This window comes from Hemiscyllium ocellatum, chromosome 6, assembly GCF_020745735.1.
Source record: "Hemiscyllium ocellatum isolate sHemOce1 chromosome 6, sHemOce1.pat.X.cur, whole genome shotgun sequence".
Classification (NCBI taxonomy): Eukaryota; Metazoa; Chordata; class Chondrichthyes; order Orectolobiformes; family Hemiscylliidae; genus Hemiscyllium; species Hemiscyllium ocellatum.
In genome coordinates, this window is record NC_083406.1 from 19,942,647 (window position 1) to 19,958,944 (window position 16,298).

General features: G+C 43.1%; 1 protein-coding gene across 1 annotated transcript in view; it reads right to left on the minus strand.

Moving 5' to 3' along the window:
• farp1 (FERM, RhoGEF (ARHGEF) and pleckstrin domain protein 1 (chondrocyte-derived)) overlaps nucleotides 1-16,298 on the minus strand; it is a 317,365-nt gene that overhangs the window by 49,235 nt on the left and 251,832 nt on the right. The window contains exons 15-18 of the mRNA XM_060825861.1: nucleotides 14,526-14,615; nucleotides 11,688-11,821; nucleotides 7,646-7,727; nucleotides 2,736-2,973 (exon numbers count right to left, since the gene is read on the minus strand). Coding sequence (XP_060681844.1) covers nucleotides 2,736-2,973; nucleotides 7,646-7,727; nucleotides 11,688-11,821; nucleotides 14,526-14,615 — 544 coding nt within the window. The remainder of the gene's footprint in view (nucleotides 1-2,735; nucleotides 2,974-7,645; nucleotides 7,728-11,687; nucleotides 11,822-14,525; nucleotides 14,616-16,298) is intronic.

Genomic DNA, 16,298 nt, shown 5'->3' on the forward strand with positions numbered 1-16,298 from the left:
CCAGATTCCCAATTTAACCAAGGATGACTTATCTCTCTGCATTAATCCTTCCTTCCCTGTTATACAGCATCGGACTGACCCCATCACTGGTTGTATCAAGACAAACCTTTCAAAGTGCATGTTCATCTTGAAAGCACCCTGTCTCGCTGCCAATCTGGCCATAGCTGTAATTAAAATGAGACTGGGTTAACAAATGAATTAGGTGGAGGAGGTCATTCAATAAGCTCATGGTTGAGCTTATTGACCTCAACTCCACTGTCCTGCCTAGCCCTGATGATCAGCGTCCCTTGTTGGTCAAGAATCTACCTCAAAAATATTCAATCCCTCCACCATAATCTGCGAAGCAGAATGCCACAATGCAAGAAAAAACAATTCTTATCTCCCTCATAACTGGCGGACTCCTTATTTTTAAACTACTTCCACTAGTTCTCACTCCTGCCCCAAAGAGAAACATTAATCAGCATCTACTCTGTGAAATCCCTTTAAAATCTTCTCATTTCAGTCAGATCATCTCCATTCTTCTAAACTTTAATGAACACAACTGGTCTAACCTTTCAGCAAGCTACTCACATATGGATAGGAAGATTTGAAAGGGATATGGGCCAAGCACTGGCAAGTGGGACTAGATTAGGCTAGGATATCTGGTTGGCATTGATGTGTTGGACCGAAGGGCCTGTTTCCATGTTGTACCATCTCTATGACTGTGACCTCATTGAAAATACATGAATCAATTGAGAGAAGCTTCTCTGAGTTGCTAAAGCAAGGAATGAGGAGGGATAAAAGGGACCATGAAATACCCTTGACAAGTAGGATTAAGGAGAATCCCACAGCATTTTATATGTATATTAAGAACAAGAGTGTAGCTAGGGAAAGAGTAGGCCCACTCAAGGACAGAGGAGGGATTTTGTGCTTGGAGCTAGAGGATGTGGCTGAAGTCCTTAATAAGTACTTTATGTCATTATTCACTGTGCAGAAGGACATGGATGATGATAAGATTAGGGAGGGGCAAGTTGATATTCTAGGCCATGTCGTTATTAAGAAGGTGGTGGTGTTTTGTATCTTGAAAAACCTTAAGGTTCCTAGGGCCTGATGGGATCTATCCCAGGATACTGAAAAAGGCAATGGAGGAGATTGCTGTGGTCATGACAGAGATCATTGTATCTTCTTTGGCCACAGGCAATCCCAGAAGATTACAGAATAGCCAATGTTGTTCCTTTGCTTAAGAAAGACAACAGAGATAATCCAGCAAATTATAGGCCAGCGAGCCTTACATCAGTGGTATGGAAATTATTGGAGAAGAGTCTTAGGAACAAGGTCTACTTGCATTTGGAGAAGCATGGACATATTAGGGATAGTCAGCATGGCTTTGTATGGGGGAGGTCTTGGCTCACAAATTTGATTGAATTTTTTGAGGAAGTGATGAAGATGATAGATGAGGGTATGACAGTGGATGTCGTTTGCATGGCGTTTATTAAAACATTTGGCAAGGTCCTTCATAGTGGGCTGGTATAGAAAATTAAGTCACATGGGATCCATGGTGAGTCAGTAAGATAGATACAAAATTGATTTGATGATAGAAGACGGTGGGTAATTATGGAGAGGCATTTTTCTGACTGGAGATCTGTGACCAGTTGTGTTTCATATGTATCAGTTTTGAGACCTGTGTTGCTTGTAATTTATATAAATGATTTGGATGAAAATTTAGGTGGTCTGATTTGTAAGTTTCCAGATGACACGTAAATTGGCGGAGTTGTGGATAGTGAGGAAGGGTGTCAAATGACACAGCAGGATTTAGATCAGTTGGAAAGTTGGGCAGAGAAATGGCAGGTAGAATTTAATCTAGACAAGTGTAAGGTGGTGAATTTTCAGTCAAATGCAAGAGATAAAGTAAATGGCAGACCATTAGGAGCATTGATATACAGAGGGATGTTAGGGTGCAAGTCCATGGTTCCCTGAAAATGGCAACACAGTAACTAAGGTAGTAATGAAGGCATAGCATGCTTACCTACATCAATCAGGGCACTGAGTAGAAAAGTTGGCAAGTTACATTGCAACTGTATAAAACTCAAGTTATGCCACATTTGAAGTATTGTGTGCAGTTCTGGTCATTACACAATGGGAAGGATTTGGAGGCTTTGGCGAGGATGCAAAAGAGGCTTACCAGGATGTTGCCTAGATTGGAATGTATTAGCTATGAGAAGAGGTTGGATAAACTTGGATTGTTTTCACCAGGGCCTTGGAGTTTGAGGGGCGACAGTTTTTTTTTTACACAGATAATAGTGGGGACTGGTAGCCAAGGGAGGGTGGTAGAAGCAGATACATTAGCAAAGGTTAAGAGGCATTTAGACAGTCACATGAAAGGCACGGAACAGAGGGATACAGACCATGTGCAGCAGATGAGATTGATTTACAATGGTCGGCACAGACAAGGTGGGCCGAAGGGCCTGTTCCTGTGCAGTACTGTTCTATGTTATTCAGGGGGGACAAGAGGAAGAAGTTTTGGATGTAATGAGTGCTAATGAACTGGGATTCAATCCCAAAAGGTTCAGAGATAATTAACGATTTCAAAACAAAATTGGATGGCCACTTCATGGAACTGAAGGTGCAGGGCTCCAGGAATCGAGTGGTGTGCGTGTGTGCGGAGGGGTCCCTCTGGATTACTTTAGCAGTGTGCCACAGTCTAAGAATCATCAAACATGCTGCGAACCATTGTGTGCTCAGATTCCCATCCGTACCTCGTGAATCTCGGAAATCCACGTGAGTGGGCGGGTAGTGTTTGCACAGCCTCTCCAGGATCTGCTTGTAATGCATCAGCCGGTGCAGGGGCCTCAGGAAAAATATGTTGAGGGGGAGGTAGCAGACTTTCTGTTGCTCAAACTCCCGGCACACTGCTTCCAGCCTTCTGGAGTTGCGAATAGCTTTCTCCAGCTCCATCAGAATCTCACCGTGCTTCTGCAGATGGACTGAAAATTGCTGCAAAGATAGGAAATGAACAAAGTATGTTATGGAAAACGAACAAAGTATGTTATGGAAAACTGCAACAAATAGCCCTCTGTCATCATGGATGGCTCGGTTTCCTGCGCTGGAAACATCTCCCCTTCCAGTGCACACAGTTCCACAACTCAGGGGGAACCTCAGATTTTATTTTCATTATTCATTCATGGCTGGCTAGGCCAGCATTTATTGTCCATCCCTAGTTGTTCAAAAAGGCAGTTAAGAGTCAACCACATTTCAGTGGGTCTGGAGTCACATGTAGGCCAGACCAGGCAAAGACAGCAGATTTCCTTCCCTAAAGAACATTGTGACTTTTATGACAATCGACAATCGCTGATGGTCTTCTTTAGGCAAGCTTTTCATTCCAGGTTTTTATTAAATTGAAATATCAAAAACTGCCAAGGTGGGATTTGGGTCTAAATCCAGAGCTCATTAGCTCAGGGTTTGAGATTACTTGTACCGTGACATTACCACTATTCCACTGACTACCCAAAACAAGGAGGATTGGGCACTAGTGAGGGGCAGGAAAAAGGTTATGGGTAAATATTCCCTATGTGCTGGGAAGCAGAATTCCAGACTTCCCTCAGCTGGACTTCCAACTCCACTGCAGGAGATATTTGTCATTTCAATTAAGTTAAGGAGGCTGAAAGCTTCAGACTTGATGTACTTTTCCAGTGTGTAATAGAATAGAATCCCTACAGTGTGGAAACAGGCCATTTGGCCCAACAAGTCCATCCTGACCCTCCAAAGTGTATCCCACCCAGACCCATTTCTCTAATTGTGTAATTGCAGCCTTCTGGGTTTCCCAGGTGTCGGGAAACCCAACAGCTTGTCTGTGATGAAAATAAGAAAAATGCTGCATTTATATAGCGCATTTCATGACTGCAAGACATTTGAAAATCTTCATAATGAACAACATAGACACTATTGGAAGCACAAGAGACACTGTGAGAAGATTAGAGTGGCGCTGGAAAAGCACAGCAGTTGAGGCAGCATCCGAGGAGCTTTTGCCCGAAACGTTGATTTTCCTGCTCCTCAGATGATGCCTGAACTGCTGTGCTTTTCCAGCACCACTCTAATCTAGAATCTGGTTTCCAGCATCTGCAGTCCTTGTTTTTACTAAGAGACAGTGTGTGTGCAGCAAGGGCCCACAAACAGCAAGGTGATTAATCATAATCTATTTTTAGCAATGTTGATTGAGAGATGAACATTGGCCAAGACAATGGGGAGAGATCCCCTGCTGTTCTTCCAATAGTAACATAGGACCTAACACATCAACCTGTGTGGTCATACAGGGCTTCACTTTGACCTCTCGCCTAAATGATTGTATATCCAACAGGAAAACACTCTCTCAGTGCTCTACTGGGAGTGTCAGCATAGATTGCTTGATCATGTTTCTGCAGTGAGGTGTGAACACCCAACCCTTCTGACACAGAGCTAAAACTGCGACACAGCAAACACTATCATCAAGTAGAATCAAACCCAGTATAGCAACATTTGAAACAGTCACTTGGTAGTGTAGAAATTGAGAATGCTGAAATACGTTGCTGAAGCTTTTTGTCTTCCGTTCAACTAAAGAAATTGAGGGTTTGGTTAAGAAAAAGAAGGAAGCATATGTCAGGTATAGACCGGATAGATTGAGTGAATCCTTAGAAGAGTATAAAGGAAGTAGGAATATACTTAAGAGGGAAATCAGGAGGGCAAAAAGGGGACATGAGATAGCTTTGGCAAATAGAATTAAGGAAAATCCAAAGAGTTTTTACAAATACATTAAGGACAAAAGGATAACTAGGGAGAGAATAGGGGCCCTCAAAGATCAGCAAGGCGGCCTTTGTGTGGAGCCACAGAAAATGGGGTAGATACTAAATGAGTATTTTGCATCAGTATTTACTGTGGAAAATGATATGGAAGATATATATAGACTGTAGGGAATTAAATGGTGACATCTTGCAAAATGTTCATATTACAGAGGAGCAAGTGCTGGATATCTTGAAATGGTTAAAGGTGGATAAATCCTCAGGACCTGATCAGGTGTACCAGAGAACTCTGTGGGAAGCTAGAGAAGTGATTGCTGAGCCTCTTGCTGAGATATTTGTATCATTGATAGTCACAGGTGAGATTCCAGAAGACTGGAGGTTGGCTAACGTGGTGCCACTGTTTAAGAAGGATGGTCAGGACAAGCCAGGGAACTATAGAGTGGTAAGCCTGACGTCGGTGGTGGACAAGTTGTTGGAGCGAATCCTGAGGGACAGGATGTACATATATTTGGAAAGGCAAAGACTGATTAGGGACAGTCAACATGGCTTTTTGCGTGGGAAATCATGTCTCATAAACTTGATTGAGTTTTTTGAGGAAGTAACAAAGAGGATTGATGAGGGCAGAGTGGTAGATGTGATCTACATGGACTTCAGTAAGGTGTTCGGCAAGGTTCCACATGGGAGACTAATTAGCAAGGTTTGATCTCACGGAGTACAAGGAGAACTCGCCATTTGGATACAGAACTGGCTCAAAGGTAGAAGACAGGAGGTGATGTTGGAGGGTTGTTTTTCAGACTGGAAGCTTGTGACCAGTGGAGTGCCACAAGGATCGGTGCTGGGCCCTCTACTTTTACATAAATGATTTGGATGCGAGTATAAGAGGTACAATTAGTAAGTTTGCAGATGACACCAAAATTGGAGGTGTAGTGGACAGCAAAGAGGGTTACCTTAGAATACAACAGGATCTTGACCAGATGGGCTAATGAGCTGAGAAGTGGCAGATGGAATTTAATTTAGATAAATGCAAGGTGCTGCATTTTGGGAAAGCAAATCTTAGCAGGACTTATACACTTAAAGGTAAGGTCCTAGGGAGTATTGCTGAACAAAGAGACTTTGGAGTGCAGATTCATAGCTCCTTGAAAGTGGAGTCGCAGGTAGATAGGATAGAGAAGGCGGCGTTTGGTATGCTTTCCTTTATTGGTCAGAGTATTGAGTACAGGAGTTGGGAGGTCATGTTGCAGCTGTACAGGACGTTGGTTAGGCTACTATTAGTATATTGTGTGCAATTCTGGTCTCCTTCCTATTGGAAAGATGTTGTGAAACTTGAAAGGGTTCAGAAAAGATTTACAAGGATGTTGCCAGGGTTGTAGGATTTGCGCTATAGGGAGAGGCTGAACAGGCTGGCGCTGTTTTCCCTGGAGCGTTGAAGGTTGAGGGGTGACCTTATAGAGGTTTACAAAATCATGAGGGGCATGGATAGGGTAAATAGGCAAAGTCTTTTCCCTGGGGTGGGGGAGTCCAGAACTGGAGGGCACAGGTTTAGGGTTAGATGGGAAAGCTATAAAAGAGACCTAAGGGGCAACTTTTTCACACAGATGGTGGTACGGGTATGGAATGAGCTGCCAGCGGAAGTGGTGGAGGCTGGTACTATTGCAACATTTAAGAGGCATCTGGATGGGTATATGAATAGGAAGGGTTTAGAGGGATATGGGCCGGGTGCTGGCAGGTGGGACTAGATTGGGTTGGGATGTCTGGTCGGCATGGACGAGTTGGACCGAAGGGTCTGTTTCTGTGCTGTATATCTCTTTGACTCTATAACAGGCCAACTGCAACAGCGAATTAGAAATGACTACAGCAATTCTTCAGATGAGAAAGGTGATAATTTTAAAGCCTACTCTGATTGCTCTCACCATACCAACATATTGGCCAGTGAGGTATTACATTCGAGAGTGTGGTGCTGGAAAAACACAGCAGGTCAGGCAGCATCCGAGTCCCTTACCACTCTGCTAAGGACATGCGGGTCCTGGGCCTCCTCCATTGCCACTCCCCAATGACCCAATGCCTGGAGGAAGAATGCCTCACCTTCCACTGGGGACTCTCCAACCCATGGCATCAATGTGGATATCACCAGTTTCCTCATATCCCACTCCCAATACCCCAGATCCAACCTTCCAGCTCAACACCACCCTCATGACCTGTCCCACCTGTCCATCTTCCTTCCCACCTATCCACTCCACCCTCCCCTCTGACCGATCACCATTACCCTCCACTTTCATCCACCTATCACACTCTCAGCTTACCTACCCCCGGCCCACCCCCTCCCATTTATTTCTCCACCCCCTAGGCTCCCAGCCTCATTCCTGATGAAGGGCTTTTGCCCAAAACATCAATTCTCCTGCTCTTCAGATGCTGCCTGACCTGCTGTGCTTTTCCAGCACCATTCTCTTGACTATACACAAATAATAGTAATTGGGAGATTAAGCAGACATTTTTGATTTGTACAACTGCTGCTGTATTCGGTCTAGAGAATCACAGGAAAATAACACCTTTTTAATTGAACACTGCCTGATTGCCTTCAGAACAAGATAGCGACTTTCCACTTCCTCAGGGTTGCCTGCCCGCAACCTGCTGTCCACGTGGGCAATGCAGCCACACTTGAACATTTTCCGCTTCTTTGCAAAGATGGGGGTCCTCCTTCTGAATATATGTCACTCTTAATATGCATTAATTATCAGCTTTTAAATTGGTTATTGTAGATATTACAATAGTAGATAACAGTCAGGATTGTTCACCAAGTGACGCCCAGCCAGGGAATCATACTTCGAGTGTTGACATCTTAACATTATAAATAGTTTATACACACAATTTTCAATGTTGCGAGCATAAACACTCACCTTCATACTCCGCAAATTTTTTAGCATCACGTCTCCAATTCTTTGGTAATCACCTTTGATATGAGCGTTTGACCTTCCTTCCCTGCAATTGCAAAGAGAAACAAAAAAGGTCATGAAATATATATAAAATATCAACGTTTTCTATAACTTTGAAGATCCACGTTATTGCTGAAAATGTGTTGCTGGAAAAGCGCAGCAGGTAAGGCAGCATCCAAGGAGCAGGAGAGTCGACGTTTCGGGCATGAGCCCTTCTTCAGAAATGCAGCAACACATTTTCAGCTCTGATCTCCAGCATCTGCAGTCCTCACTTTCTCCTAGAAGATCCACGTTATTCACAAGATAAGTTCAAAAAATTCCCAATTCTTTTTATGAAATATTAGTTTTACCATCTATAGTTCTTAAAATATTGTTCGTGAAATTGTGATATTAAAACTGTAAATAAAATTCTAGCATTCTGTACAAAACAATAGATTGGTTTTCTAAACATTAACCAGCCAATAATCAATCTTCCGGTTTAATATTTTCAGTTTTTGCTCTGTCTGTTTTTTAAATTTCTCATTCATTTTATGCATTAAAAGTCCCATTTGTTCTTCCTTCATTCCTGTCAGCATCTCTCAACCTAACGTTCTAGGACTGTTCATCTGTTTAACTCCCCAAACTTCAATATCTCCTTCAATCTGTATCCTTCACCTTCTCAAAGTTGCAGACAGCTGAGCGACCCCGACTCTTTTCAATCTTAATAGATCAGACTTTCAGCATGTTTGCAGCTCTACGGCTGAAACATGCCTAATTGAAAGATTGTGTTCTCTTCATCATGAATGCGCCAGACAATGGACACTAGTAGAACAATAAAGTGGCTTTTTTATTTGAAGATAAGACTACATACAAATAATGGCGAAAGTGAGGACTGCAGATGCTAGAGATGAGAGTCAAGCGTGTGGTGCTGGAAAAACACAGCAGGTCGGGCAGCTTCCGAGGAGCAAGAGAATCGATGTTTCAAGCAAACAATCCTGATGAAGGCCTTTTGCCCGAAACGTTGAATTTCTTGCCCCTCGGATGCTGCCTGACCTGCCGTGCTTTTCCAACACCACACTTTCTCGACTATAAACAAATAATGGGAATTGGGAGGTGAAGTGGAAATTTCTGATTTGTAGACTAGATCAGAGTGGTGCTGGAAAAACACAGCAGGTCAGGCAGCATCCGAGGAGCAGGAAAATCGATGTTTCGGGCAAAAGCCCTTCATTAGGAATAGAGGCAGGGTGCCTGCAGAGTGGAGAGATAAATGAGAGGAGGGTGGGTGTGGGGAGAAAGTATCATAGAGTACAATAGGTGAAAGATTTCTGATTTGTACAACTGCTGCTGTACTCTGACTAGAGAATTAGAGGAATATAACACCTTTTTAATTGAGCACAGCCTGATTGCCTTCAGAACAAGAAGATAGTTACATTCCACTCCTTCAGGGATGCCTCTGTCTGATCACTGCTGATGACATCACTCTGCCTGACCCAACTTACTATCCATGTGGGCAATGGACCCACACTCACTCCCAAGCAGTGGGACTTGATCGCACGATCTTTGTGAGGGCCGGTCCCTCTGTCTGTGTGAGAGCTCACCCCCCTGTCTGTGTGGGAGCTGATCCCTCTGTCTGTGTGGGAGCTGATCCCCCTATCTGTGTGGGAGCTGACCCCCCTGTCTGTGTGGGAGCTGATCCCCCTGTCTGTGTGGGAGCTGATCCCCCTGTCTGTGTGGGAGCTGATCCCTCTGTCTGTGTGGGAGCTGATCCCTCTGTCTGTGTGGGAGCTGATCCCTCTGTCTGTGTGGGAGCTGATCCCCCTGTCTGTGTGGGAGCTGATCCCTCTGTCTGTGTGGGAGCTGATCCCTCTGTCTGTGTGGGAGCTGATCCCCCTGTCTGTGTGGGAGCTGATCCCCCTGTCTGTGTGGGAGCTGACCCCCTCTGTCTGTGTGGGAGCTGATCCCTCTGTCTGTGTGGGAGCTGATCCCCCCTGTCTGTGTGGGAGCTGATCCCCCTGTCTGTGTGGGAGCTGATCCCCCCTGTCTGTGTGGGAGCTGATCCCCCCTGTCTGTGTGGGAGCTGATCCCCCTGTCTGTGTGGGAGCTGATCCCCCTGTCTGTGTGGGAGCTGATCCCTCTGTCTGTGTGGGAGCTGATCCCCCCTGTCTGTGTGGGAGCTGATTCCCCCTGTCTGTGTGGGAGCTGATCCCTCTGTCTGTGTGGGAGCTGACCCCCCTGTCTGTGTGGGGGCCAGGTCCCCTGTCTGTGTGGGAGCCACTGTCACTCCAAGCGGTGGAACCTGCATTAAGTGAAATCATTAACAGCCGATAACAAACAACATCTACATGAAATTTGCGTCAACTAGAACTTCTTTTTCTTTCACTTCTCTCATGGGTTAAAACAAAACCTTTCAGAAAATATCCTCGTCATGTGTGCTTTGGCTTTATAGATGAATTCAGTTGGATGGGGGCAGTAGCACTGATTTGTCAAAAAACATATTTCAAAACATAATTCCTCCTGCTACTCATCCGTTGACATCAAACAGGAGCTTTACATATGCATCCAATTTTGCCCAATCTGAGAACGGAAGGTAGCCATTCAGCCCATTGGGTCCGTGCAACGCTTTGAAAGAGTTGTCCAATGAGCCCACTCCAACGTCTCTATCCCACCATTATATTTTAATTTAGCTCCTCTTTGAAAGTTATTACTGAATCTACTTACACGGCCCTTTCAGGCAGTGTATTCCAGATCACAACAAATCATTTGTGATTTTTGTTCCCACATTCACGACAAAATCAGGCACCTCCCACAGTCCGAGCATCACTCACTGGGTAATGCAACCTTGAGGTACTGACAGATGGTGTGAAAATGTTGAAATAACCAGGCAAATAGGTTCAGGTTTTTTTACTGCTATATTTTGATGTTCAAAACGAAATTGGGCTCTGACACTTCCGCATTTACTTTGCAGCTATAGAAGAGACTATAACTGGGTGGATCCATACCTTCGTTAAAAGAACCCCTACAAATGAGATATGAGAATGCTGGACATTCACACACACAACTGGGAAATAGTGAAACAAAGTCAGAGATTGCTGGAAAAACTCAGAGGTCTGGCAGCATCTGTGGAGAGAAAGCAGAATTAATGTTTTAGTCCCAGTGACCCTTCTTTGACGAAGAAGGGTCACTGGACCTAAAATGTTAACTTTGCTTTCTCCAACAGATGCTGCAAGACTTGCTGAGTTCTTCCAGCAATTTTGTTTCTGATTGCCAACATCCGCAGTTCTTTGGTTTACCTGGGGTAATAGCGCTGACAGTGATAATACCTGCCGATGACTGTTTGGAAAGTCAAGGAGAAATGAAGAGTTTAACCTGATGAGAGAAGGCCCAGGTAAAACAGAGGCCAGTGAATCCCTCACCTTCAATAAATGTAACACGTTCCGTCTCGTCAGAATTGGATCCTGGGCAACACGAGGTTATTCTCAACACAGAATTGCAAACTTTTGGCATATGAAATGGAAGGGTCTCACTGCAATAGTCTCACATTTGGTTTCCCAGAATCTGGACTCTTTGGTAGCAAGTCACAGCAACAAATATCCTGCTAGCGACTCATATTGGCAATTTTGATGGAACAATTTCATCTCTAAGGATATAATCATTGGAGATGAAAAGGGCAATCCAGGGTAGATTAGATTAGATTACTTACAGTGTGGAAACAGGCCCTTCGGCCCAACAAGTCCACACCGACCCGCTGAAGCGACAACCCACCCATACCCCTACATATACCCCTTACCTAACACTACGGGCAATTTAGCATGGCCAATTCACCTGACCCGCACATCTTTGGACTGTGGGAGGAAACCGGAGCACCCGGAGGAAACCCACGCATACACGGGGAGAACGTGCAAACTCCACACAGTCAGTCGCCTGAGGCGGGAATTGAACCCAGGTCCCTGGCGCTGTGAGGCAGCAGTGCTAACCACTGTGCCACCGTGCCACCGTGGTATGTTTTACCAAATGCAAAAGGCCTTACCAAAGCGCGAGTCTCTGCTCAATCTCCTTCAGAAAGCCAGTGTGGAACTTGTACAGTGGATTAAAATTCGAAAACAGCAAAGTCTTCAATGGTTCTGGCATTACATCATCTTTGGCTACAGCACTTTGAAAACACTGCAGGAGAGAAAATGATAAAACACAGTGGAAATAATTCATTCCGGGGTTACTGGTCTACAACAATAGTAAAGGGTACATGCAATTGATATGCCCACAGTCATTCATTAAATCAAGAAGATTCTTCACAACTGATGTGAAGTAGTCTCTGCCAACAGAGAGATCTTTAAAAACTGAACTTAAGTTCCACTAGCCATGGTGGAACTTGAACCCATGCCGCAGGGCATTCGCCTGCATACCCAGATGTCTAATCCGGGGAACATTACCATTTTACCACCATCCTCACACAGATTGGATTGTGCACGTGAACTTTGGCTGAACTAAGATGGTGGAGTAGACATTCTGGATTGACCAGGTTGAGTAAGCTAAAAGAGCCTTCTTTATTCAGATCTAACTTGTGACTCGTGAGAGTTTGTACAAAATTGCTTGAATCCCATGAATAACCATTGCCAGGGATTAATCTGAGTTCTTATTCATGGCTGTTATGTTGTAAATTTCTAAAGTTATCAGGTAAATTAAACAGATAATAGAATCATTGTGAACTTGATGGTAAAATGAGACATGCAAGCAATTATATTGTAGAGTCTTGTCACTCTGGGACAGATTAATGGCTACAGGATGGAATTTACTTGTTTTTTTTAAAGAGCATTTGTAACAAAATTCATAAGGCAATCTTTTCCTTTTATTCAATTTCCTGTTTTGAAGCAATTTGTTCCAATGACTAACTTTAGTGGCAGAAATGTTGCATTCGATTTAAACATTTATCCAAGAAACAATAGATATCAGAGAAAATGATTTTGAAAATTGATCTCTCTCAAGGTTTCTCCTTACCCAATATTTGCAATGCAACAGCCTGCATTTATATAGCACCTTACAAAGGTGTTGTGAAACAAGATTTGTGATCAAATCATGTGAAGGGGTCAAAAGGAGACAGAAGGCAAAAGAAAAATCAAACAGATGGCTTTTAAGGAGATCCTAAAGGAGAAAAGAAGTAGAGAGAGATTTAAAGATGTAATTTTAGGGCTTTGGCAGCAGAAGGCCAATGGTGAAGTGATTAAAATCGAGAATGTACATTCGGTCAGAATTAAAGGAGACAAGGACATCAATTGCAAATGAAGTTCCAGGGCTGGAGTTGGTTAAACAGTGAAGAGATGGGGAGGATAAAGTTATTTGTACAAAACCTATAATAATAATATTAAACTTCACGGAGCTATGCTGCTTTTAACCAAGGTTCTTTACTTTTTCTTGTGTTTGCAGATGAACTGAACCAAATATCAATAACCAGCAACTTCATTCAACCAACTTTACCAAGTTAACCTTCTTTGAATATTACATCTATGGCACAAAGAATTAACAACATTTCTGGTTGAATAAAACAAGAGAGTTCATTTGGAACTCTCAGTTTGGAATGATGCAAATGGTGTTACTCACATCCTGTTTCTCTAAATCTTGTCCACTATCAACAAGAGCTGAAAATGTGTTGCTGGTTAAAGTACAGCAGGTTAGGCAGCATCCTCCGCTACTATCAACAAGACACAAGTCCAGACTGTGATGGATTACTGCCCATTTTTCTAGATGCCTGCAGTTCCAAAGACACTCAAAAAGCTTGACACCATCTGGGACAAAGTAGTCCATTTGACTGGCACCGCATCCACCAACATAAACATTCACTCGCTCCAGCACCAATGCTCAGTAGCAGCAGTGTGTACCCTCTACAACAGGCAGTGCAGTAACTCACTAAGGCTCCTTTCACAGCACCAGCTAAGCCCACAATCTCTACCCCTTAGAAGGACAAGACAGCAAATGAATGGACAACATCAGCTGCAAGTTTTCCTCCAAGTCACACACCATCCTGTCATGGAACTATACCACCATTCCTTCACGTTTTAAGAAATGAGCTTCTCAAGGGCATTTAGGGATGGGCAATAAAGGCTGGCCAAGTCAGCAATGCCAAAATCCAGTCAGGAATTTAAAAAATACACACACCCACATACACGTACACAGACACATACCTACATACACATACACACAGGTGTACACCTACATACATGTACACAGACATACAGGCATACACCTACATACATGTACACAGACATACAGATACACCTATATATATGTACACAGACAGATACACACCTACATATGTGTACACAGACACACAGATACACACCTACATGTGTACACAGATACACAGATATACACACACATACATATATATACACAAATATACACTTATGTACCTAGATAAACATATATACATCAGTATACACACACAGACACAGAGATATACACCAACATACGTGTACACAGACACATAGATATACACCTATTTACATGTAGACAGGTACACAGATATACACTTACTGTATGTATGTACACAGAAGTACATACACTGACACAGGGAGGCAGACACAGACATTTGCAGATAAACACAAAGGCAGGCAGAGCAGAAACAGTCTGCCAGAGACAGAAAAACTGACTACGATTCAGACAGCCCGGCAACATAATAAATCAACCTGTGAAACTCCCCTCTCAACATTGAGGGTGATTAGGATTTTTAAATAGCGCACAAAGGGAACTTTCCACCCTTAGTAATATCAGAAAGTCTCTTCCCCAGCCTTTATCACAGATACAGTAATATTTTACATTCCTGTAAAACACAGTTACTGCATTAGTTCCTTCGTTAGTTTTAGTTGCTCCTTACTGATGTGATGACTTCAAGATCCTTAAGGTAGGTTCGTTCTGTAGTGGACACTTCTTTGGCGATGAAATAAGCTTTGTCTGCTGGGAACCTCTGCAAAAGTTCAGAACACCACACATCCAACAGATTAGTAACTGTTATTTGACTTCTTCCAGCAGTTTATTTATACGGTATTGCCCAGAATAAATAGCAGGAAACATTGACAGAATAAGCACATAGAATAGCAGTTCATGGGAAGGATGTAAATCAAAATGAAAAATGGAACATAAAGACTGTAGCTTTCATGACCCCTAAACACCCCAAATACAGCCAATTATTTTTGAAATGGAGTCCCTGTTTAGTAAGAAGTTAAAAGGCAATTTGCATTCAGAGTTCCCGTGGCACAGTGGTTAGCACTATTGCCTCACAGCGCCAGAGACCTGAGTTCAATTCCTGCCTCGGGCAACTGTCCGTGTGGAGTTTGCACATTCTCCCTGTGTCTGTGTGGGTTTCCTCCGGGTGCTCCAGTTTCCTCCCACAGTCCAAAGATGTGCAGGTTAGGTGAATTGGCCATGCTAAACTACCCATAATGTTAGGTGACGGGGGAAATTTAGGGGAATGGATCTGGGTGGGTTGCTCTTCGGAGGGTCAGTGTGAACTTGTTGGGCCAAATGGCCTGTTTCCACACTGCAAGTAACCTAATCTAAATTAAAATGAGTTAATGGCTAGGTTATTTGTTTCTTGTGATGTTGATTGTGGGATAATTATACAACAAACTATAAATCCAGAGGTTTGATAGAGATGTTACATAGAAAATAGCATAGAAAGACTAAATGGTGCATTTATACTCTACATGAGACTCCTCCCTTAACCAATTTGATCATCATAACTCTCTATGCTTTGTCCTTCATGTGTTTGTCCAGTCTCACATCAAATGCATGGACACAATTCACCTTAACCATTCCTTGTGCTAGTAAGCACCAAATTTTCACCACTCTGGGCAAAATATTTCCTTCTGAGTTTCCTCTTGGATTTCTTGGTGACTACCTTATTGGATGGCTTGGACCTTTGCACTTCCCTTCAAGAGGAAATATTTGCTCTGTGTACATTCTACTAAAGTAGAACAGTAAATATTACAAATGCAAGTGAATGGGACTGTAAATCTGTCAGCGGGGACGAGAGAATTACCAGTGGGGCCTCACAGCCAAAGAGAAATGTCGTAGGGAGCTCACTCTAACATAGACAAATAAATGTGACACTTTAATTTGCATCTTAAGAAGGTCAGGGAAGGGAAAGGTCAGAATATAATGATATAGAATATGATAGAAGTTGGCAGAGATCTGGAGACAGACAGGAAATCAAAACCTGGTGAGTCTTACCTCAAGTCATTAATAAGCAACAGAAATTCTAATGTAGGAAGAAATTACTGAGCACTTTGAAATAATAGGAGTTAATTAAAATAAACCAGTCCAGTTTTCATGCTTGATAAAGTTTCAAGAATTCTTTGAAGAACTAAAGAGTGGTAGTACAGAAAATATGCAGTGGGAGTGATTTTAATGGATTTTCATTTGATAAGGTACCACTGAGATTTATAGCAATAATAATAATCTCAGCCATGACTGAACTGTAGTATTCTTAAAAGTTGACTGAATTAGAGGATTATAGGTTAAGCTCAGATTCTTGTACTCAAAAGTCCAGGCTGATCGTGCCAGTGCAGTAGTAAGGAAAAACTGGCCTGCTGGCAGTGTCAGATGAGACATTGAGCAAAGGCTCCATCTTCTTTCTGAGGTAGACATA